Consider the following 25,035-nt stretch of genomic DNA (forward strand, 5'->3'; position numbering starts at 1 on the left):
CGCTCATCTGTCTTCTAGTGCTCATTTATAGGGCATGATCTCACCGAGGTAATGTCTCGTGATGTTACCTTGTCACGACGTAGATGATTTTTACCACTTGCTGCTCGTCATTCTTCATCTGTCACTGTAATGATAACTATTAACAAACTGTATGGCTGTCAGAAGCAAGACTCGCCCAGAGGGCCTGATTCACTGACACATCTTCACTGGAAATATTAGCAAATGTGGAATTAGTTTTGATTGGCTGTGAAAAAAGATTGCATCACCCTTTCTCTCTCCCTCTCTCACTCCCCTCCTTCTCTCTCCCTCTTCTCTGCTTCCTCCTCCCTCTCACCCCCCTTCTCTCTCCCTCTCTCACTCCCCTCCTTCTCTCTCCCTCTTCTCTGCTTCCCCCTCCCTCTCACCCCCCCCCCCTTCTCTCTCACTCTCTCCCCCTCCCTTTCCATCTCTCTCACACTCACACCCCCACACACACACCATGCCCCCCTTTCCCCCCTCCTCCACACTCTCACTCTCTCCCCACCCCCTTTTCTCTCGTTCTCTCACTCCCCTCCTTCTCTCTCCCTCTTCTCTGCTCCCCCCCCCCCCCCCCTCCCTCTCACCCCCCTTCTCTCTCTCTCCCCCTCCCTTTCCATCTCTCTCACACTCACCCCCTTTCCATTTCTCTCACCCCCGCACACACACATACCATGCCACCCTTTCCCCCCCTCCTCCACACTCTCGCTCTCTCCCCACCCCCTTCTATCTCTCTTCTCTGCTTCCCCTCCCTCTCTTCCTCTCTCACCCCCTTCTCTCTCGCCCACTCTCACTACCCCCTTTCTCTCTCTCACTCTCTCCCCTTTCCCTCTCTCTCACACTCCCCCCCCCCACCCCCTTTTCCTCCTCCTCCACACTCTCGCTCTCTCCTCACCCCCTGGAGGATGCATACAGTTGTTTAACTCATCGGTTTATTTTTACCTCCGGTTCACTTTAAAACAACCTGCCACTTTTATCAGGCCTCTGTGCTGGTTCCTTTGGATCATTAGATTGGACTGACACTATTGGATGAAGAGTTTGGTGGTTTGAATTATCCACAATGGAAACCTGTTTTTAGGAATGTGAGATTATCTGCTTGGAGACTAAATGTTCCAGCTATCCCGTCCTTCCATAGCTGAATAGCCCCACTCTTCTTACTGTTATTTTTGGATTTTTTTTCCTGTAAAAGCTAACTTTGCTATAAATGATGGCCAGTTGTGAAATATCAAGGCTGACAAGTCTTAGTGGTTAAAAAAAATATTTTTGTGATAATTTATTGTGAAATTATCGCCCTTCTCTGAAATACTTGAATAAATACCATAAAAATAAACTACACCGTATATACTCGAGTATAAGTCTAGAAATTTAGGTCTGTTTCACTTCATAAAAGTGTAGGGGACGACTTATACACGAGTCATGGGCAACACTGAGTAATGTGTGTACTAATAGTGACATTCCCATTTGCAGCTATGTACCCATTGGTAAGTGATACTGTGAGGAAAGGAAATGCCAAAAAACCACAGGTCTGAAAGTCCTGGCTACAACAATTAATAATGAAAGGGGCAGGGGGGGAAATACTGGGCTGCAGGAAGGGGAGTGAATAATTGCTGCACTTGTGGGCCTGGAGGAGGTATTGGCTGCACTTAAAGAGGAACTCCAGTGAAAATAATGTAGTAAAAAAAGTGCTTCATTTTTTTACCATAATTATGTATAAATGATTTAGTCAGTGTTTGCTCATTGTAAAATCTTTTCTCTCCCCGATTTACATCCTGACATTTATTACATGGTGACATTTTTACTGTGGGCAGGTTATGTAGCTGCTCCTAGCTGTTTTGGCTGTTAGAGACAGCTGTAAACAGCTAATTCTTGTCTGTGAACCTTGTTACATTGTGGCAGTTTGCCCAGAGTACCGCGGTACTCAGAGCTTCTTGTGGGAGGGGTTTCAGCACAAAATCATACAGCGCCCCCTGATGGTCTGTTTGTGAAAAGCATTATGTTTCTCATGTAAAAGGGGGTATCAGCTACTGATTGGGATAAAGTTCAATTCTAGGTTGGAGTTTCTCTTTAAGGGACAGGAGGGATTAAGGCTAGATTTCCACTTGTGTGTTTTGTGTCAGATTTTTCTCTCAGAAAATTTGCATTGATTTGGCAACTAATGTTAGTGAATGGGGCTGTTTCCATTCAATGCAAATTTTTGTACGCATTCGGACGTGTGAAAAAAAAAAATGAGGTCCTGCATCATTTTTTCGGAACATCGCCTACGATCCGCGTTCAATGCTTTAGATAGACAACGCATAGCAACGCACATTTTTGCGTTAATTGCGTGAAAATTCGCATTAGATCCATGGTTACAGGAAGTTGTCAGCAGTCATGACTAAGCTGTTACTAGGCAGATTATGTTTATTTAACTAATGCGAATTTTCGCGTACAAAAATTCGCATAAAAACGCGTAAACTTTTACATGTGAATTTTCACTAAACAGAAAAACCTTACACGATTTTTTGCAGGTGAAAATGTCACGCTACAGTGGAAACATAGTTCAATGGCTGCAATAATGTATGCAGTGCAGTCATAAACCCTTTCTGGTCCCCAAGTGCAGCCATTAACTTTGCTGGGTAGACTTATACTTGAGTCAATAAAATTACAGCTTAAGAGGGTTGAATATTGAAGTCGACTTATACATGAGGTTGACTTGTATTCGAGTATATACAGTAGATGGAATAGTCTGTAAAAGATAGAAAAGGGTGCGTACAGTGAATAGGGGCATCCTTTTAAAAGGGTATCTGAAGTGACATGATGAAATTAACATGAGTACATATCCCACTTAGGGCCCTTTTCCACTAGCAATCGCAAAAGGAAAACCTAAACCCAAGCGATTGTGAATTTTCATCAACTTTGTTGTGCGATTGCAATTTGGATTTATCTTTTAACATGAAGCACAGTCGCAGGTAAAATCGCTCCAAAAAGCGATTGTGATTTTCAGAAAATCGAATCGCGACAGTGGAAAATACTTTTCACGATTCCCATGTTAAAGTAGCAACCCTAACGATTTAAAAATCGTTTTGCGATTTGAAGCAAATCGCTCTGTGGAAAAGGCCCCTTACAACTTGCCCGTGTTCCCATTTATTTCTTTTTTATGAAAGGGTTAATAAACCAGGGCTTTATCTGTGGAGTCAAAGCAGTCCACAGCATGGCCTCTTCTCCCAATAACTAATTAGAGGCCGTAAAACCTTTGTGTAGCAGTGCACACTTTAAGGGACGTTTCCACTACATGCAAATTCGTATGCATTTTCGAAACACAGATTTGCATGGTGATGTATTTCCATAGGACTGTTTCCACTGTATACAGATCTCGCACACAGAAAAAATCTGGACAATTTTTCAGATGTTGCACAGCGTTTCTGCATCTTGTATCTCAATAGAGATAAAAAACAAAAACAAATCTGTGAATTTGCATGCAAAAAAACCGTGGCAAACGCATGCAAATCCATGCACGGCTATAGTGATTCAGCTGTGTGCTGCATAAAACTTCAGCATGCTGTCCAGATTCACACCGCAGTACGATCTAGATGGCAAGCCACTAGTTAGATAGGCAGCGTTTCCCCGCCCCTCTGGTATGTGTGGAAACGCTGCAGATTCGTCACCGATTTAGGCTCAGTGGAAACAGGCCCTAAATGCCAACTTATTTGGCTCAATAAAATAATGTTTTTTTTCTGTTTTTTTGCACAGCGGTTCATAGATTATCTCACATTATCATGGCTTCAGGCACAGAGGGGACCAAGCAAGACCATCTCGAGGAAAAACTCAATGAGAAATACCAGTACAATAGCTACCCTCACCAATTATGTTCTGCTGCTAATGATTTGGCTTCTACGAGTCCTCCTGTAATGGAGAAAACAGGGGAACCCAACCTTTGTTCTTCATCCGCTCAGTCTGTTGGTAGTCTAGTGACCGACATTGATGACTACATAAGTGAGCTGGACCAAATGAGTAACAGGGAAGCAAGGACGGTATCAGAACAGGCTTCATATCCTAAAAATGATTCCCCTTCCATTGAGCTGACGGACATCTCTTCGAGCTTCACACATGATGGAGATGATAATAGTCATCTGGGTTTTTCCATTTTGGACTCCATTCCTATAGACAGTACAGGTGCTGTAAATAAAAGCAGCTTGAGTAGCTATTGTAGACATTTTGCCACCTTAGCCACTGAAGACTTCTCGTTGTCTGAGCAGTTTGAAAGTAGCTCTGTTGATGTCTCAAATTCCATGTATGGAACCGTGGATGACTCGGACAGCGAATCTATACTGGAAATTCCATCAGATTCTACCAGTGATATGATTTCATCCCTACAGAACCAGTCATTTGTGTCTGAAACTCAGGCAACGACAGATTCCGAAGAAGAGCAGATAGAAATTTGTTGCGTCAGCAAAACAGATGATGATAAAATGCATAGGGATCCACATTTCTACCAATCTGCTCAGTCCAATTTCCTTCACGATCCCTTGCAACCAGAGGTAAATTCTATTTGCTTGAACAGTTTACAGGAGTCCAGTTACAGTGACAGGCCAGTAGTTCGGGAATCTTCTGGAAACTTGACAAACATGAATTTTCCAGAAGACCCAATTAAGAAGGATGCTCAGGATCCCCTTAAACAACTTGTTTTTAATGTAGAAGACTGTTTAAAAAAAGATCTACCTGTGGTTAAATGTTCTTCTGAAGAAATGAAGGTGCCTTTGTGTGTTGATAATAATACTATGGACTTTGGCTCCTCGGGTGGTGCTAGTGTTGGTGGTAAAGTGAATGATGCTTCTCTGCAGAGTGACTGTGATAGACAAATATTATTTAATGTAAATACTGGTGTTAGGACTATTAGCTGTATCAGAGAGACTACTGATGCCATACCATCATCTCAAAAGACAACATCAAGCCATCAGACTTCTATATCAGGTGAGAAAAATTTGGATGTTAAAACAGAAATGAAGGGATTAAAAAGTCCTACGATGAAAGCCACTGTTGGCGATAAATGCAAAGTAAATGGAGTTGTCCCCAAGGACAGCAAGAGATCAATGAGCAGTAACCTGGAATTGGTTAGCTCTCAACTGCCTAAACCAGGTCCAAAGCTGAAGGGCCTCACCATTAAAAGTAAAAACCGGCCAAGCTGTGATAATGGAAGATCATATCTCAATAAATCGGAAAACCATGACTACAGAAAATCATCACCGCAACCTTCACCTAAACTTCTTCCAAAGAGGTCCTCCATGACCGATGGGCTGTCTTCACCTAAAGATCTGGGCGGCAGGAGAACAGCACATAAAACTATACTGTCCCAATCTAAGGTTGACTCCAGCTCTTTGATTAATGCCAAGATGGGTCTTGGTAGTAATGAAAAATTGTCACATTTAACAAACAATTGTGCAGATGAAAGCAATGATGAAGTTGAGTCATCAGTGGATATGGATGAAAGCTATGAATCCAGATATAAAGTTACATGTCACCAGGATATAGAGGACAGCAAGTTCTCTGGCAGAAAAAATGATGCCTGCAACAAATTAAAAGGGGATTTAAATAAAGTCTCTACAGCCTCAGGACCTTTGAATGACGCCCTTTGTTTGGCAACTCTCATCAACCTTGAGGAACCGATAGACAGTCATGATGTTCGACGTACGTTCATGGAAGTAAAACTCTCTCCTTCCCTGTCCCCTGTCCATAACCCACCTTTGAAACCTGAAAGCCGGAGTAAAACGGACTATACTATATATGACAACTTTGCAATCGTTTACAAATCCCCAGTGGTTAAACGGGATGACCCTCTTATTGAGAAACCACCCAGTGGTTCAAAGTCTGTGACAAGAACTTACTCAATGCCAACACAGCTTCCTAATAGTGTGGATAGTGATGCCAACCACAGAAAGGGAAGTCCTTTAGCGGACCACTTAATATCGGCCTTATCTGATCAAAGCATGGATGACTATGGTACTCGAGACCTATCAAAAATTTGTTATGATGATCAACTTAATAATGAAAAGGGCTCTTTAAGGAATGATGTGTTGAGGACTATTAAACGCAACTATTATTATGAACTCAACTGGCCTCATGAAACGTTATCTGCTCTAACTGTTAAACAAAGGATCAAATCATTTGAGAATCTGGTGAACTTTGACAAAGGTGTAATGAAGATCATTGAAATTAATAACACTCCTTTTTCTTGTAAACCTCCACTAAGTCGGAGATCTTCAGGTTCTATCCCCTCGCATACGCAGTCTACCGATAAGATACTGAGACGCAGCTTGAGCTCCTGCTGTGACAACAAAAGTGAAGTGCCCTTAGCAACACAGATAACAAAATGTCCATCGAGTGTGGCCTTAACCTATGTTGAAAAGACTTCTGTAGACCCTGTGAAAGCAGATCCTGTTCAGGGGTCATCTAGGACTGAGACAGAAGACAGTTCTCCACAGGTTGTGCAGGTCAGAAAACATAGGACAGGGCCAAGCCACATACGTCCATCTTTATCCCGCTCCAAATTACGGGAACTGAGAGCCTTGAGCATGCCGGACCTTGACAAGCTTTGCACTGAAGATTTCTCAGCCGAACCCAAAACTCCACAGTTCAAAACAGAACTTGAGGTCACACCCAGAAAACCTGTAGAAGTCAATGGAGCGTCAACTCAAAATGGGACTCGTTTGAGCTCTAAAGACAGCTATATTCCTGGATTGGTGCAAGAAGGGGATGTAACGCAAGATGGGGAACTCATTAGAAAGTCCTGGTCAGTAAGGTAAGTGTTTTGTTTTTCTTATAAAGAAGCGTAAATGTTTTTTAGCAGTACTATCTAGAAGCCGAAAATCTAGAGTTGCTTTGTTATCATTGGTTTATGTGTTTGTAAAATGCAATGGAAGTGGTGATTTTGACTGCAGTAGCTATTCAGATACTATTAAACTTTAATTTTACTGAGTGTAACTTAGAAACACTGTAACGAAAAAAAAAAACAGCCCCTGTGGGGAACTTAACTCAGGATAGGGAAGCCTATGGATCCTAATGAGGCTTGCCCCGTCCTCTTCACCTTTCGGGACCACTGGATGCGAAAGAATCTTCCCTGTCTTCATACGTTAGCCCTGTTCTAGTGCTGGGACCCCGAAAAGTGTCCTGCATGCGCATTACCACTGTCCCGCTCGGACTCAGAATGGTAAACTGTTTAGCCCAATCGGGTCCAGGCGCACACAGCTAGCGTCTGCGCAGTAGCGTGGACCCGATCTAGCCTGGCTTTTTCTGAAGAAAGCCGAGCAGGGTGGTACTGGTGCACCTGCAGAAGCACTCTTTTTTTTGGGGGGATCCTAGTGCTGGTACAAGCATGTGGAGGAGGACAGGGAATTTTAGGATCCAGAGGCTTCCCCTGCCGGAGGCAAGTACCCCCTAGGGGCACTTTTTCACTACAGTCCACACAAAGTACAAGTATCTACACTGTACACACAGTATGTTAAAGAGGCAGTAATTCAATGGACAGATTGTCGGTAATCGTAGCTGGCAGTCACAACCATGATGGGGATGGGGCAATGGAGGGGGAAAGGGAGTAGAGTTCAAGAGGTTGACAGCAAAGGTGAAGAAAGAGTTTCTGTTTTTAGAGGTCCTAGATGAGATGTCCCAAAACTTCCTGCCTGATGGAAGCCGACTTAAGAAGCAGTGAGTGGGGTCATTGGCAATCCTCAACGCTCTAAAGCTCAACCCAGAGTTGTAGCAGAGGTCAAGTTGGGGAGGGGTTTCCCTATGACCATCTCTGCTGATCAGGTGACCCGCTGTAGACTATATAGGTCACTGGCAAACGAGAGATAACCAGCAGAATATAAGCACAGAAAATTGATAATGTGAAACGTAGAAGCATTCCACATTGTTGGAACCGTAGAAAAGCTTTGCAAATTACACTGTGATGTTTCTGAACCATGAAACTCCCGTGTCTTCCTGGTTCACAAACAGTAGAGCGAGATCAAACGAGTGCAATAACAGTCTCACAAACGATTGGATCTCAGCCGAGGTTTGAGTATCTGATGCTATTTAGTACATTGTCATCAATAACCACATGACTGAGTCAGGGCTCTCCAGAAACATACCAGTGCAGGTGGTTCAGGAAGGGTCCAGGTGAATAAGACGTCAGAATAGCTGGAGACAGTTTGCTTTGCTGTTGCCGGTGTTTTGCTCTGTCTCACGGTGTATTTATGTTTAGCTTGGACCAGCTCACCGTCTCCACCAGGGACCAGCAAAAGCTGCAGGCTGTTTTGACTTCTGTGGCGTCCAAATCTGATATCGTAACCCTCATCCAGGAAGCCAAATCACAAGTTGAGGTGGGTAATGCATTTTTGCTACATTCTGCTGCATATTGAATGGTGAACTGGCGTTTGAAACTCTCCTGTTTTTCAAGGATCTGCTGGAGTTATAGTATGTTAAAGGAAAGGAACGTTTCATATTATGCCATTAACTCTTTAAGCCCTGTTCATAGTTAAAGGTAAATTAATTAAACAGTTTTCATATTTGAGTTCCAATGTTTGATACAGACGTTCCACAGAAATAAACTTTGGAAGTCAGTCATGTGACCCAGGGATCCTTTTAGAAACAGGCAGCTACCAGGAGAGTGGGTGTTCCCTAGCTAATGAGTGGCCCTCCCTCTCAAACACAGAGCAGATCATGTGACACCACTTACCACCTCCTGAGAGAATTTGTGGCTCACACAGCAGAGCCTTCTCAGTATCCTGTATTCCTGCTGAGTGTGTAAATAAGCTTTTAACCACACCCTCCCCAATGAACTTCCCCAGCCAAACCATAAAATATAGGGATGTGCAGATTTATGGACCAATGACATAAAAGCAAGAAATTAGATTTCCGGGTACATTTTTACTTTTTGCCAAGCTTATAGAGTTGACATTTTTTTCTAGTAAGTTTAGAATCAAAAAGATGTTTAGACTGACATTGGCACATAATATGCATGGTATTCTGTTACAAATGGCTTGTGTAGTGGTTATATAGATTTTAGTACTGATGTGGACTCCACTAGAGCTGCCCCTGTCCTGTGGAACTCTTCCCCCACTGCCCATCAGGCTTGCCCCTCCTTCAACACCTTCATACAAGCCCTCAAAACTCACCTCTTCAAGAAGGCCTGCCCGCCAATGCCCTAACTAACTCTCACTGCCGAGAACCTCTTGATGCAGACTCCCTACTTTCATGTCACCACCGCATCCCACTAGATAAGTGGAGTCAAACTCAGATACAACGTGTGCCGAAATTGTACACTGGGACCCAGTTGCTGGCCAACCTCAATATCTACTGGGCACCGTCCTCTCTTATAAAGTTCCCAGGTGTCTAATGGCCCCCTCCAACCCCCATACAGTTCCCTGGTGTCTAGTGGTCCTCCCCATACAGTTCCCTGGTGTCTAGAGGTCCCCACCCCCTCCTATACAGTTCCCTAGTGTTTAGTTCTTTCCCCTTACGTCCCCATATGGCTTCCCTGCTGTTCTAGGGCTTCACCTCCAGTATAGCTACCTTGGTGGTGTAGAGTGGGCGAAACATAATGTAAAGTGGAGAAACCACTTGAGGGCCAAATTTAATGGCTCTGAGGGACAGATTTGGCCCGCGGGCCGGGGTTTGACATGTATGCTCTAGATTGTAAGCCTCTGGCAGTGCCCCTCCCTCCTTGTGTATCATACTTGATTGTGCATCCTGCTCACTGAGGCGCTACACCTGCTATTGCCGGAATTCTGTTTTGTCCCCACGTTTATTGCCTGATGAAGCTAGCTCGGCCTGCGAAACGCGTTGCACTTTTGGGGTACTATATAATAAAGGTGATTGCTACTTTTCAGACAGTCTATCCTGTCTGCTTTATGGAGGTAAGTCCACCACTTCCTCCAAGAAAATTTTAAAGGTTTTATCCACCTTTATTCTGCTGGTGCCTCTGTTCTCCTACTGCAAAATCGTGGCCACCCATGGTGGAGGGGTGATCTACCTCTTTTTCTCATCTACAGAGAGCGACTTCTTATCCCTGAGTGAGGACAGGTCTAATCTCCTCACCTACCTATACAGTGGTTGCCTGTGTGGTAACCCACGTTTGTATATTCTCACTGATTTGCCTTACTTCGTTTATGTTTTAACATACTACACTATATTGGGCTCTCGGTTTCTCTACACTTTATGCTCACAGAATAAGGTGAACTTTTTTTTTTAAACTATTACTCTAGTGTATGATGTGACATTGTGTGTCTTATTGCTTATTACCTGTATTGTGTTATCTGTCACCCCCATTATCATGGTCTGTAACCTTATTTATTGTACAGTACTGCAGAAAAGGGCCCTTATGCTAACACAGTTTTCCATTTGCAGTTCCAACCCTCTTTAAAGGGAACCAGAGAGGAATGGAGGGTGAAAATAGAAAAAGGCTTTTATACATACCTGAGGCTTTTTCCAGCCCCATAAGCCTGGATCGCTCCCACGCCGTCATCCTCCGCTTCCTGGAACCGCCGGTACCGGGTCTCGTCACTTCCGGCGGACGCGGTCAATTGTCCGCATCACAGGGGCTCCCTCCATACCCGTACGCATGCGGCTGCGCAGTAGGCAGCCGCAAACGTAAGTGTATGGAGGGCGCCTCTGTGATGCGGAGAATTGGCCGCGGCCGACTGGCGGCCATGATGGGACCCGGTACCGGCTGATCCAGGCAGCGGAGGACGGCGGCGTGGGAGCGATCCGTGCGTATGGGGCTGGAAGAAGCCCCGGGTATGTATAAAAGCTTTACTTTTCTCCTCTCTGGTTCTCTTTAAACATCCCCTGAAACATCCGTGTATTTGGTGCGGACATTAGGAGAATTTATCCATAGTGGTTCATTTTCCATACAGCCCGTAATTTACTGAAATTCCCTCCCTGACACTATACGGAGCACAGCCGCCTGCAGAGGCGTAGCTAGGGTTTTCAGCGCCCGGGGACAAAGACTATTAATGCGCCCCCTAAGGTGAAGGGTCGTGACCAAATGTGGGCGTGGTTATGGGTACTCCACATTTGGTCACGCCCCTTCAAATGTACGTGGAGGTTAGCAGGCTCACGCTCACCCACCCTCCCTCAGTATGTACCTTCCAGCATGTTCCAAGACAAATTCAGCAATCATGAGCCCCCCACCCCCATCAAGACAAATTCCGCAATCATGAGCAAACATGAGGCCCCCAACAAGACAAATTTAGCAATCCTGAGGCCCCCAACAAGACAAATTCAGCAATCATGAGGCCCCTAACAAGACAAATTCAGCAATCATGAGGCCCCTAACAAGACAAATTCAGCGATCTTGAGGCCCCCAACAAATCATGAGGCCCCCAACAAGACAAATTCAGTAACCATGAGGCCCCCAACAAGACAAATTCAGCAGTCATGAGGCACATAAATAGACAGCATTTCACATAAATAGGCAGAATGTCCCCTTAATATGGTAGACACCTCTCACCTGGAAGCAGTTCCCCAAAATACACTCAATCTGACAGCAATGCTTGCCCAAAAATAGGTAGCCCCAGGTCTATAGGTGTCCCCAGAATAGGTGGCCAGCAGTATAGATGTCCCCAGAACAGGTAGCCAGGGGTATATGTGCCCAGTATATGTAGGCAGGGGTATGTGTCCCCAGTATATGTAGCCAGAGGTATATGTGCCCAGTATATGTAGCCAGGGGTATAAATGCCCAGTATATGTAGCCAGGGGTATATGTACCCAGTATATGTAGTTAGGGGTATATGTGCCCAGTATATGTAGGCAGGGGTATATGTGCCCAGAGTAGGTAGCCAGGGGTATATGTGCCCAGAGTAGGTAGCCAGGGGTATATGTGCCCAGAGTAGGTAGCCAGGGGTATATGCCCAGTATATGTAGGCAGGGGTATATGTGCCCAGAGTAGGTAGCCAGGGGTATATGTGCCCAGAGTAGGTAGCCAGGGGTATATGTGCCCAGAGTAGGTAGCCAGGGGTATATGTGCCCAGAGTAGGTAGCCAGGGGTATATGCCCAGTATATGTAGGCAGGGGTATATGTGCCAAGAGTAGGTAGCCAGGGGTATATGTGCCCAGAGTAGGTAGCCAGGGGTATATGTGCCCAGAGTAGGTAGCCAGGGGTATATGCCCAGTATATGTAGGCAGGGGTATATGTGCCCAGAGTAGGTAGCCAGGGGTATATGTGCCCAGAGTAGGTAGCCAGGGGTATATGTGCCCAGAGTAGGTAGCCAGGGGTATATGCCCAGTATATGTAGGCAGGGGTATATGTGCCCAGAGTAGGTAGCCAGGGGTATATGTGCCCAGAGTAGGTAGCCAGGGGTATATGTGCCCAGTATATGTAGGCAGGGGTATATGTGCCCAGAGTAGGTAGCCAGGGGTATATGTGCCCAGAGTAGGTAGCCAGGGGTATATGCCCAGTATATGTAGGCAGGGGTATATATGCCCAGAGTAGGTAGCCAGGGGTATATGTGCCCAGAGTAGGTAGCCAGGGGTATATGTGCCCAGAGTAGGTAGCCAGGGGTATATGCCCAGTATATGTAGGCAGGGGTATATGTGCCCAGAGTAGGTAGCCAGGGGTATATGTGCCCAGAGTAGGTAGCCAGGGATATATGTCCAGTATATGTAGCCAGGGGTATATGTGCCCAGAGTAGGTAGCCAGGTCAGGTGTCCCCCTCCCCAGCAGGAGGGGAGCAGCGCAGAGAAGAGCTGCTCTCCCTTCCTGGCTGTCCCCTCTAATGTCCGGGTGGCTGGCAGCGGCGGGCGGAACTTACCTCCGTCTCGTCGCAGCGCCGGATGGATCTGCCACTACTCTGGTCTGGTCCAGACCAGAGCAGCGGCTGCGCACTCGAACTTCCGACCGGCGCTGGAGCGAGACGGAGGTGAGTTCCGCCCGCCGCTGCCAGGCCAGCCACCCGGACATTAGAGGGGACAGCGAGGGAGAGAGAGAGCACCTAAGGTGAGGGAAGGAGGGGGGATATGGCCCCCCTTCCCCACCGTCCGCACAGCTCTCCCTCTTCTCTGCGCTGCTCCCCTCCCCTCCGCCGCAAAAAAAAAAAAAACCCGCAGCTCAGCCAGGCTGAGGGCGCCCTCGGGGACCAGGCGCCCCGGGGCACTTGTCCTACCCCGACCCCCCCTAGCTCCGCGCCTGGCCGCCTGTCTGCAGGGAATTATGGGAAGGGCGTGGCACCGGTGCTTGTAAGGTTTTAGTTACCATCCTGTTTTCCTTTGTACATTCTAGACTGAGGAAAATAATATTACATTTCTCAATAAGTGTTTGGAAACCCCACCACACAGGAAGAGGCATGTGGATGGCACTCGGTACGGAGCCCCCGCACCGGATAACATAAATGTTTTTATGCATACTTGAGGTTTGGGGCGTCTGCAGTTTGCTTAACACGTTCTTACGGCTTGGGCCTTTTGCGGTGAGCTGAACGTTGTAATGGCGTTTTTCAGATGAGATTAATTTTGTGCTTTGAGCTGCTCTTACGCAGCTTTTGGTTTGTATAATAGAGAGTTATTGGCGATATCTGGGTGGTAAAGAATTTCACAATTTATTTGGCCTGTCTGATATTTTAAGAAATCTGTTGATCTAAAGAGCGCCTGCCAAAAAACACTTCACAGTTCTGGTGTTAGTTAACGTGCAGATAATTGAAGAAAGGCTGGCTTGCTGCTCTGGTTCTTGTAAAGGCGCCGTACAGCGAATTGTATAACAGTAAAGCTTCACTCCAGGTATATGTCAGTGGCAGGGCATGTTTTAATGTTGTATAAGCGCTTTGACTAACTGATGTCAACTCCCTTTCAAACTACTCAGCCAGTAGCTCTTTCACCAGCCGCTTCCTGTGGTACAGACTTATAAAGCTGGAAGCAGCAGTCTGCTCAGGGAATTCGGTCTGCTCCCCGCCCCTCAGTCTCGATAGGACAATAATGCACTGCTAAGCAGCAGAAGCCCCTCCCACATACATCCTCGGATCCTTTGTGCCTAATATAAGGTCTGTCAGCTCTGGGTGACCTGGGGACTCAGCATGCAGTTTGCACAGATTTTCAATACATTTCATGCTATTGGTTGTGCAGTGTGTGAAAGGATTCAATGAGATAGTTAATCTGTTTGGCACACCAACTAGTATATGTCCAGCATAAAGAGGAACTGTAACCAAGAATTGAACTTCATCCCAATCCGTAGCTGATCACCCCTTTCCTACAAGAAATCTTTACTTTTTTCTCAAACGGATCATCAGGGGGTTCTGTATGGCTGATATTGTGGGGAAACCCCTCCCACAGTGTGATGTCACGTCCTAGGTCCTGACCGTTTCCTGTCTGTGAACAGTGTTGCCTTGTGGGAAAAAAGTTTCCAATTGTCAAGCAACTAGTATCTCCCTCTGTGCATATGTATAGCTAAACCTTTAAGGCCTTGTTTCCACTTGTGCGCGGCTTGTGTCTTTCGAGACGTGATGCCGGCACAGCTGGGACGTGTCTCGCAGCCGAATCCCTCTATCCGTACTATGCACGGCTATGGGATTCGGACGGGTGACTAGTGTTGCCAACTCATCCCTTTAAATAAGGACACTTATGAATTATACATGTCCTGTGGCTAGTTAGAGGCAGTTTAGGCACTGATTATGTGTGAGAAGCCCCAGAACCTGTATAACTTAGATGTGTCAGTATTTAAATGGATGAAATGTCAACCCTGCGGGTGACATGAGCATCATGCTGCAGGGCCTCAGATTTTTCCCCGGCCACGAATTTGGATGCTCTGCATAGACTTCTACAGGCTGCCAAATTCCATCTGAATTTGTGTCTGAGGAATAGGCCCGTTTTCACATAAAATGAAACCCAGCCTTAAAGAGGAGCTGTCAGCCATACTATCTCAGGAAAAAAAAAACAAATATATAAGTAGATGAATACTTGCTCTACTTGCATAACAGATGTATTGTACTGTCCACGTTATGATTCCTGTGAATTTTATAAAGGAAAAGTAGAGAATCCTATTCTAGACAGTTTCCATATTTACTGTGGCTATTTTGAAGCCAGTCCTGATGTAATATCCACCCTTAGTCTCCTCTACCTGATTTGCCCGCCCTTCACTATAGAAAGTGCATTGTTTCAGCCTGAGAAATGTTGGCCGGTCAGAGAGGAACAGAGGTGTGGGAGGGGAAAACAGGAGGGAAAGAGGCTTCAGCCAATCAGGCTGCATTAGTTAAGTCTGAGGGGACGTAGCGAAGCAAAAAAGGACAACCCAGCATGCCCTGCAACTTCTCTTTTGTGTACCAAATAAAAGTCAGGTAAACTGGGGAATGATAATTTATCAACAAGAAAAGTAATAGTGATTTTGATTTTTGGATTGTATGGTTAGCTTCCTTATTACTTGTTTACCAGATAAAAATAAAGAATTGCTTTTTTATTTTATGCCCGACAGTTACACTTTAACCGCATTGTTAGGGGGTGTGGCTATAGATAATGGCAGTTGATGCTGTCTTTTTTTTTTTTCATGTGTACCAGTAGTAGAGATGATTATGTGCAGGCTGATTGTGGATCAAACTATATAAACAATTTACATATTATATGAACAATTTACGTGGCAAATATCAATCATTTCTTGATCTCTCCTCTAATTTTTAACTTCTCACTTTACAATGTATTGATTTTATTGTTTTCCCCTTTTTGCTAAAGTTCCTCTTTAAAGCTGATAGCAGAAAGCACAAGTCCACAAAGTACATTTAAAGAGACTGAAGCGGAAAAAAAAAATGATGATATAATGAATTTTATGTGTAGTACAGATAATTACTAGAACATTAGTAGCAAAGAAAATATTATCATATTTGTATTTTCAGTTATATAGTGTTTTTTATAACATTGCATCATTCTCTAATATTTGCAGTTTACAAACTACTCAGCATTCTAAGTTATTTTACAGAGCAGGCTTGTGAACTATTGACCTGTCCTCTGCAGAGGAAAAAAAAACAATACAGTTCCAGACACTTGAGATAACAAGCTTCAGAAGACAGAGCTCTCTGCGACTTTGAGGGCCCATTCACACTAGAAGCGCTTTTCTGAGCGTTTTGCGATTGATTAGCATTTTTTAAAATCGCTCCCATTCACTTTCATTAAAATCGTGGAAAACGCGGTTTCACGCATACGCGAGAATAGTGGCAATTTTTACCGCGATTTTGCATAGATAACTGGAGTTTCTTAACTTTTCCTGTAGTGGAAACCATATTAGACTTATGTCTCTGCTCCTAATGTTTTATTTCTTAGCTGTACTACACATACAAATCATTATATCATAATATATTTTTCGATTCAGTGTCTCTTTAAATACTGACTTGTACTGAGGGAAGGGACTGCAGCTTTGTAGAGTCCTCTAATCCTCATATGCAAAGCTCATTACTGTACATGGGATCACAGGAGGCTTTCTGCTCAGACTTGGAGCGTGCCCTGCATGTACACTTCACAGGTTTGGTTTGGTTTAGCGGGAACTAATGTGAAGTCATGAGCAGGGCAGCCAGTTGTGGGTGGATCAGAGCCTCAGTGGAAGGCCAGGGTAAAGAGATTGAGACATTTATGGTTTGGACAAGCGAGGGCGCCTGTCTGGCACACATTGAAAGTACATTTTTGAGGTCCACGTTAAAAACGTGAGACTCCAGTTCTTCGCAGAACTGGCTGTGCTGGGAGCTGCGTGTGCTGACCCAGTGAATTCTAATTGTTTTCTGGAAGTGGAATGCCACATCGCCTGCGAAAAGGGGTGTGGGGGGGGGGGAAATCACTACATTGCAAAGTGAGAAGTTAGAGAATAGAAGAGAGAATCAGAAATGATTGATATTCCTACATCAGCCTGCACAACATCATCTTCACTACTGGCAGACATGAAAAAAAAAAGAATGCATCAACTGCCATTAACTATAACCACACCTCCTAACATTGTGATAGGCTAAGAGGTTGTTGTTGTTTTTTATAGCTATACATATAATGCAGATGTACATGCTGGTTACTTGGCAGTTGGAAACAGCTGTTATTTCCTACAATGCAAAAAAAAGTTCACAGACAGGAAACTGTCAGGACCCAGGTCTTGACATCACACTGTGGGAGGGGTTTCACCACATCATCAGCCATACAGACCCCTCTGATGATCTATTTGAGAAAAGGTAATGATTTCTCATGGGAAAGAGGGTATCGGCTACTGATTGGGATGAAGTTCAATCCTGGGTTACAGTTCCTCTTTAAAGTACCAAAGTGCTATAACAAATGTAGAAACCTGTTTTTGTTGCCATTATTATAAACTATAAAAACATGTTGTAAACAACATAGTTCCAATCTTCAAACAATGTTGTAGCTTCACTGGTTATGTGTATTTTTTAAAAGGAAATAAAGGCCAGCCCATATTATTATTATTATCTAGTATTTGTATAGCGCCGACATATTACGCAGCGCTGTACAGTGTATATATATATCTTGTCACTATCTGTCCCTCAAAGGAGCTCACAATCTAATCCCTACCATTGCCATATATCTATATTATGTAGTGTAAGTACTGTAGTCTAGGGCCAATTTTTAGGGGGAGCCAATTAACTTATCTGTATGTTTTTTTAATGTGGGAGGAAACCGGAGTGCCCGGAGGAAACCGGCGCAGACACAGAGAGAACATACAAACTCTTTGCAGATAGTGCCCTGGCTGGGATTCGAACCAGGGACCCAGCGCTGCAAGGCGAGAGAGGTAACCACTAAGCCACCGTGCTGCCTGTATGTTTATCACCTCGGGTTCCCTTTTAAATCAGGGGTGTCAAAACTCAAATACAGAGTGGGCCAAAATTGTACACTGGGACCTAGTCGTGGGCCAACCTCAATGTCTAATGGGCACCTTATAAAGTTCACAGATGTCTAATGATCCCCCTCTAACCCTTATACAGTTCCCGGGTATCTAGTAGTTCTCCACCCTTTACAGTTCCCTGGTGTCTAATGATCCTCCTTCAACCCTTATACAGTTCCTGGGTATCTAGTAGTTCTCCCCCCTTTACAGTTCCCTGGTGTCTAGTGGCCCCCACCCTCTCCTATACAGTTCCCTAGTGTTTAGTGATTTATCCCTACCTCCCACATATGGCTTCTCCACCAATTTAGCTTCCCTGGTGGACTAGAATGGGCCAAACATAATGCAAAGTAGGGAAATCACTTGAGGGACAAATGTAATGGCTCTGAGGGCCAGATTTGGCCTGCGGGCTGAAGTTTGACTTGTATACTTTAAAGAGAACTTGAAGTGAGAGGAATGTGGAGGCTGACATTTTCATTTTCTAATTAACAATTCCAATTGCCTGACTTATGTGCTGATGCTCCGACTCTAATACTAGAAGTCACTGGCCTACAATGAGCAGCAGATCAGAGGCTTTGACTCTGCTCCAACTCCACTACCTAGCCTGGCAACAGGCATTGTTTATAAGGGAAAGAAGATGGCAGCTTCCATATTTCTCTCACTTCAGGTTCCCTTTAGGCGGGTTTCAGACTACCGGCTGGGGTCAGCAGTGTGGTCCGCACCATCAAAAACATGCCTCCGGGGATTACCTCGTTAAATATGCGGTAATCCCCTTCTGGCTCAAAGCCAAACAGGAAGTGATGCTCACTTGCGCTCACTTCCTGTTTTGGAAATACGGACGTTCACAGAAGCGTATTGTGAAAATACGCTTGCGTTCATGTTCGCCGCTACGCCAATGAGTGAATTTTTTCAACCGCCTGCGTCGCGCAGCAATGTAGGTATGCACTCACGGTACATTGGCGACTTCCGGTGCACCGCATGCTGTATGAAAGCACCCATAGGCTTTCATTGGCATAGCAGTGAGGTGCGGTAAAATGACCCACCGCACCGCACCAGTGTGAAAAGCCCCTCAGAGTCTACTAGACATGTATGCAGACTTCCAAAAGGGTCTTGAGATACAATGGCCACAGTGTGGAACACCTGGTAAAAATTTGCTACATTAATGGGACAACTAATGAAATGGGTTTCAGACGCTAAACATTCTAAAGTGTGTTGACTTGACGGAGCTTGGACTAAAGGTTGGCAGTTCATTCAGTTGAATTTTCCATCCCCGATTTGCTGAGGCATTAGTCATATTGAGTTTGTGGTATGCAAGCTATTTCTCAGGCTCAGTCAAAGACATTACATTATTATCTTGGGATTCGGTGGTATAAACCAAGGTGTACAGCGATTGCCATGAGACTGCGGCCTCTCGTCGACCCCCATTGCGGATCACTAGATGTTTACATTTAATGCGCTCTGATTTCAGTCTCTCTCATTTCTCCTCGCTTGACAAATCCACGTCCGTTACCTTCTGCTGCCGGGACTCCGTAAATCTTTCTCTCACTCGATGATAATGCGTCTCATTTGTGGCTTACAGTCCATGTTTCGGCTACTAATATTTTGAGGTTTATGGCCAGGGTTGGGTTACTGTCTGCAATAAATACAGTCCAGCGTTGGCAGGGTAACATCTGCGGTGTTTTATGTCTTTCTTTTGCTGTGGCTTAGCGGTCAAGTTGATTCTTCTTCATCGGGGCTGCGATTAACCATATGGACAACCTCGTATAATTACAGCTGTGGGCTCCACACACATTCACTTGTTCTGAGAATATGGGGCTAAACGCTTAGATTTTTCTTCGGTTTCATTCCTGCTTTATGTGCGACTTTTAATGGTGGTTATTTTATTTTTTTATGCCTTTCCTTCATTCAGCAAGAATCAGCATTTTACGTAAATATACCCTTTAACTTCAGAAAGAATGGTTCTTAGAGTCCGATAAGGGTATCCTGTGTCATAATCGGGTCTCGCGTAGGAAAAATGATCTCTCTTTTTGACAAGGTTATCATCATAATTTGTAGATTCATTTCCTCGATTTATGTGGAATACAGTTTATGTGCTTGTTTTGGCAGCAGCATTCGAATGAAGGTAACGTTTTGTTTCCCCGCATAGAGGAAGTCCTGCCCTGTGCGGCTTTTTATCGAAACAGTATATGCGAATGTTTTTTTTACATACCAAGCCATTCTGAATGGTTTTTAGGAATCCAGTGTGCAAATTAGGTATGGTTAGGTTGGTTTTTAGGAATTTCCGTCTGTCTTCAGGTGTTTGTGGAAAAGGAGTACAAAAGAACTCGGTTAGAATAAGGCCTTTCACAAAATACAGCACTTAAAGCAGAACTGAATATTAAAAAAAATAAAGTGTTTCACTTACCTGGGGCTTCTCCCAGCCCCTTGCAGCCTTCCTGTCCCGCGCCAGTCCTCCACCACCCTCTGTTCTCCCGCCGCCAGCTAGTTTCCTTGCCATTGTAAGTCGACGACAACTGCGCCTGCGCGCCCCGAGCCACACTAATCTTTCTTTGCGTTCCACCTCGCTATAGCATCCTGCACCAATAGCGCAGGACGCTTTTGTGGGCTAGAACGGAAAGAAAGATACGCATGGCTGGGGCGTGCGGGCGTCTTTGCCACGTCAACGATAACAAAACTAGCTGGCGGCGGGAGAACAGAGGATGGTGGAGGACCGGCGCGGAAGGCTGCTGGGGGCTGGGAGAAGCTCCAGGTGAGTGAAACACTTTAATTTTTTTTAATATTCAGTTCCGCTTTAAACTATGATTTTCCACTTTAACCCCTTCGAATTCCTGGGTTTATACTGTGTGTTCCGGACAATTTTGACACGAGCTGTATTGCTATTAAAACAGCAATAACTTTTTTTCATTATTTATCACATGTATTGTTTGTTTTTTTTCAGGACAATCTAGGCTTTCTATTGGAAATATTTTTTGTACCTGGTAGGTCGACAGTTTGGGGGTCCCAGCACTGTACAGATGCATTGCTAGGCAATGGCAGACCAATAAATCTGTAGAGCATTAGGTCCCCGAACTGCTGTCCTAACAATCACAACAAGTCATTACTGGTGTATAAACAGGCATAGGTATTACAGGCGGAACAGGCAAAAATGGCGCACAGCGCCAACAGTATTAAAGTGGCATAAAACGATATTTATAGTTTTATATTGCAACAAATGTTAGGCAGCAGGGATCGGGGAGAAAGGCAACAGGACACTAGGCAGCGGGGTGGAGGGAGGATGATTAGGTGGAGGGAGTATTGGGTAGCATTGGTATACATTACCTTATCCCCGCTGGCGATCGCCCCTTCACTTCATACTTAGCTTGCAGTAGTCCTGCATTCAGCCAATCACCATGCAGCTTCAGTTTCCGCATGGTGATTAGCTGGATGCAGGACTCCTGCAAGCGAAGTATGAAGTGAAGGAGCGATCGCCAGCTGGGACACGGTAATGTATACCAATGCTACCCAATACTCCCTCCACCTAATCCTACTCCCTCCACCCCGCTGCCTAGTGTCCCGCTGCCTCTCCATCCTGACCCTCGCTACCTCACTAGCCACCCTGAATTTTTCAATGGCGCCCCGTTCTGCTTATAAATGTTTTATAAAACGCTGTTTACCGTTTTAATGTATTTACATTAAAACGGTGAATAGCTTTTTATGATCGGCGGAACGGTGCGCCATTTTTCACTCTGCACCATTTTTAACTGTATGCATTACAGGGGTTACAAAGAAGTTAACAGGCTAAAACTGAACTGAAAGACAACTCTATTTTTTATTGTGACCTTGTCACTTTACTTTTTTTTTAACTTGTAGAACTTTTTTTTGCATAACTTTATTGAATGATTGCTGCTATTTGCAATAGCATCTATCATTCACTGTTGAACCTGATTGTGCACGAGCATGCAGGCGCAGCGGTTGGCAACCCTTTAAATCATGGACATAGATTGTACACCCAGGAACACAGCAGGGGACTTTTTACAAATGTACAATCTATGTAGGATAACATTAGTAATGCTTTTATGACCGTCTGTGAAAACGTTGTTGAATTCTGGACTGCACTGGGTTAGGGAGTAAGCTTGCTATTTAAATAACAATGGTTGAAGCCCAGATGTTAATAAAAATCTTGAGAACAGTCTAAAAAGGAGAGATAGTGTTGGTTTTACCGCTCCTGAAGAACTAGGCCAGTCTAACTGTAAAAGGTTTTTAGTCAAGCTAATGAAAGACAGTGTTTCGCAGGTACTTGCCTGCTTCCTCGGGTCAGTTCAGATCAAAACGTGACTTTCTGTCTGGCTGTATCGACCATGAGCACTTCTACCTCTATCATCATAGCCAATTTTGCTTTATAAGTAAGCCCTTTAGAAGTAAGTTCTCCCTGTGCGTGGGTTTTCTGCGGGCACTCCAGTTTCCTCCCATTTTCCCAAAACATACGGATAAGTTCATTGGCTTCCCCTAAATTGGCCCTAGACTACGATACATACACTGTACAATACATACATAGACATATGACTAGGGTAGGGATTAGATTGTGGGCCACTCTGAGGGATAATCAAAGGACCACTATCGTAGGCAGTTAAAAATTGACAGAGCCGTCAGGTTTTGAGCCAGTCCGTCTCCTCATGGGGGATTCTCAGGGTTTTCTTTGTTTTCAACAGCATTTTCCTGCTAAAATAGTAAGACACCAGCCAACCTTCCTACTCACTTGCACACAGTTTCGTCAGTTAGATTTTGCAACTTCTGTTCAGGAAATGCTGTTGAAAACAAAGAAGACCAAGAGAATCCACCATGAGGAGATGGACTGGCCAAAAACATGTCAGTTCTGTCAGATTTTAACTGCCTACTTTTTTCGCAATAGTGGTCCTTTAAAGTGGACCCAAACTAAAAATACAAGATTTCAGAAATAAAATCTATTTTCTAAATTATAATAATAAATAGCAGCCTTTTTTCAGCTGCATGATGATAAATATAAACCCCTCCCTTCTTTTCAAATTGCTGGGACAAAATCCGGCAAACTGATGGAGTAAGTGGTGTCTGGCAAAGGAGGAATTGCTAATGGCTGCCCCCAGTATAACACTAGTTATGAAAAGAGAAGGGTGAAAAGCATGCACTGAAATGCTCATAGGTTTGAAGGAGTGTTTATTTATCTTTGTATGTGTCAGAGTGGTGCAACTAAATATTTTTAATTAAAAAAAAGTTTGGTTTGGGTCCGCTTTAAGTGACAAGACAATATACTCTGTACAGCACTGTGGAAGATGTCAGCACTATATAATAATATGCTGTGATATGATTGGGGACTGAGCCCAGCATTGCTAATGATGTGTGTCTGTGTTGTTTGTCAGCAGAAGAAGGAAGATGTCTACTTTGTGGTGCTGAATAAAGAGGAAGGTGCTGGTCTGGGCTTCAGCATTGCCGGAGGAGTGGATCTGGAGCAGAAAGTGGTCACTGTAAGTAATGTGCACGTGTGTCTTCCCTGCAGCTGGGATCTAAATCTCCATTATGTATTATGCAGCGGCCATCAGCCTCCCGCCTGCCTGGCCAATTACTCTCCAAGGCAGAACCGACACCTGCCCAGCTGTGGCCAGACAGAGCTGCAGTCACATATTAACAGCACGTCATAAATATGTCTGATGGGAAAGGGCCTGTGCTCATAACTCCCACGAATGGTTTAAGCATTAGGTGTAATAGCTGAATGGCAATGTACTCTGCGCAGGCAACAAAACCACCTCTGTCTATGGAAGGGGATCTTCAGAAACCAATCTGCCAAAGGATTTAAAGTGTACCTAAAGTTTTGAAATGTTTTAAAGGACAACTGAAACACTGAAACAAGAGGTATATGGAGGCTGCCATAGTTATTTCCTTTTAAACAATACCATTTGCCTGGCAGCCCTGCTGGTCTATTTGGCTGCAGTAGTGTTTGAATCACACCAGAAACAAGCATGCAGCTAATCTTGTCATATCTGATCTGTTGCATGCTTGTTCAGGGTCTATGGCTAAAAGTATTAGAGGCAGAGGATAAGCAGTACAGCCAGGCAACTGGTATTGCTTAATGGGAACCAGAGACGTTGAGGGAAAGCTGGTATACATACCTGGGGCTTCCTCCAGCCCCATACGCACGGTTCGCTCCCACGCCGCCGTCCTCAACTGCCTGGATCCGCCGGCACCGGGTCCCGTCATTACCGCCTGTCGGGCCGTCTGTCGGGCGGCAGACGCGGCCAATTGTCCGCATCACAGGGGGCTCCCTCCATATAAGTACGCATGAGGCTGCATACTGCGCAGCCGCATGCGTAAGGGTATGGAGGGAGCCCCTGTGATGCGGACAGTTGGCCGCGTCCGCCGGAAGTGACGTGACCCGGTACCGCCGATACAGGAAGTGGTGGATGGTGGCGTGGGAGCGATCCATGCGTATGGGGCTGGAAGAAGCCCCGGGTATGTATAAAAGCTTTTACTGGTTTTAACCAGCGTTCCTCTCTGGTTCCCTTTAAAAGGAAATAAATATGGCAGCCTCCAAATCCCTTTCGCTTCAGTTGTCCTTTAAAGAGAGATTGTCAGCCACAAAATCAAATCCCTTTTACCCACTGCTCTGTGTTTATTATGCAGCCTGCAGCCTCACCCTGCATTGCAAGCACTCCAATCTATTCAGAAATAATTTTTATCGTAATAAATCTTATCTCAGTCAGCCTTGCTCTATTTGTTCCATTGCTGACGAGAAGGAAGCATGTCTTCGCCCCTCCCACATTCCTGCTCCTCACTGATTGGCTGAGGGCGGTTCAGTGAGCTGCTGAAATCTGATCTATGCTGTGCTTGCTTTACAAAGCAAGCTAGCTATGACAGTGCAATTTCTAGGAGACGAAAAAAGTAAGGGAGGAAATGACATCAGGATTGGCTTCAGTTAGAGGGAATTAAGATGGCACATGCCTGAAACAGAATTCTCTTTATTTACTATATCAAATTCACTGAAATCAAAACATGGACAGTACAACACATGTTATATAAGTAGAACAAGTAGTTATCTACTTCTATATGTGCTTTTCCCCTGGGATAATATGGCTGTCCCTGTGGATTTAAAGGACCACTGCTGTGAAAATGTAAAATACGTACTGTACATATTAAATGTAAAATGCACTGTACATTACTTTTTTTCCTATGTTGCTGTCACTTAAAGTAGGTAGTAAAATGCTGGCAGATCTGATTATGGA

The 25,035-nt window shown here is 44.7% G+C and overlaps 1 protein-coding gene across 4 annotated transcripts in view; it reads left to right on the top strand.

Annotated features, from left to right (window-relative positions):
* Positions 1–25,035, top strand: part of PDZD2 (PDZ domain containing 2) — a 467,120-nt gene that overhangs the window by 413,270 nt on the left and 28,815 nt on the right. For 3 of the 4 annotated variants that reach the window (XM_068251259.1, XM_068251261.1, XM_068251262.1), the window contains 3 exons: positions 3,745–6,790; positions 8,231–8,348; positions 23,179–23,283. In XM_068251259.1, the coding sequence (XP_068107360.1) occupies positions 3,745–6,790; positions 8,231–8,348; positions 23,179–23,283 (3,269 nt within the window). The remainder of the gene's footprint in view (positions 1–3,744; positions 6,791–8,230; positions 8,349–23,178; positions 23,284–25,035) is intronic. The other variant, XM_068251260.1, reaches the window with a different exon arrangement.

Source organism: Hyperolius riggenbachi, chromosome 1 (assembly GCF_040937935.1).
Source record: "Hyperolius riggenbachi isolate aHypRig1 chromosome 1, aHypRig1.pri, whole genome shotgun sequence".
NCBI lineage: Eukaryota > Metazoa > Chordata > Amphibia > Anura > Hyperoliidae > Hyperolius > Hyperolius riggenbachi.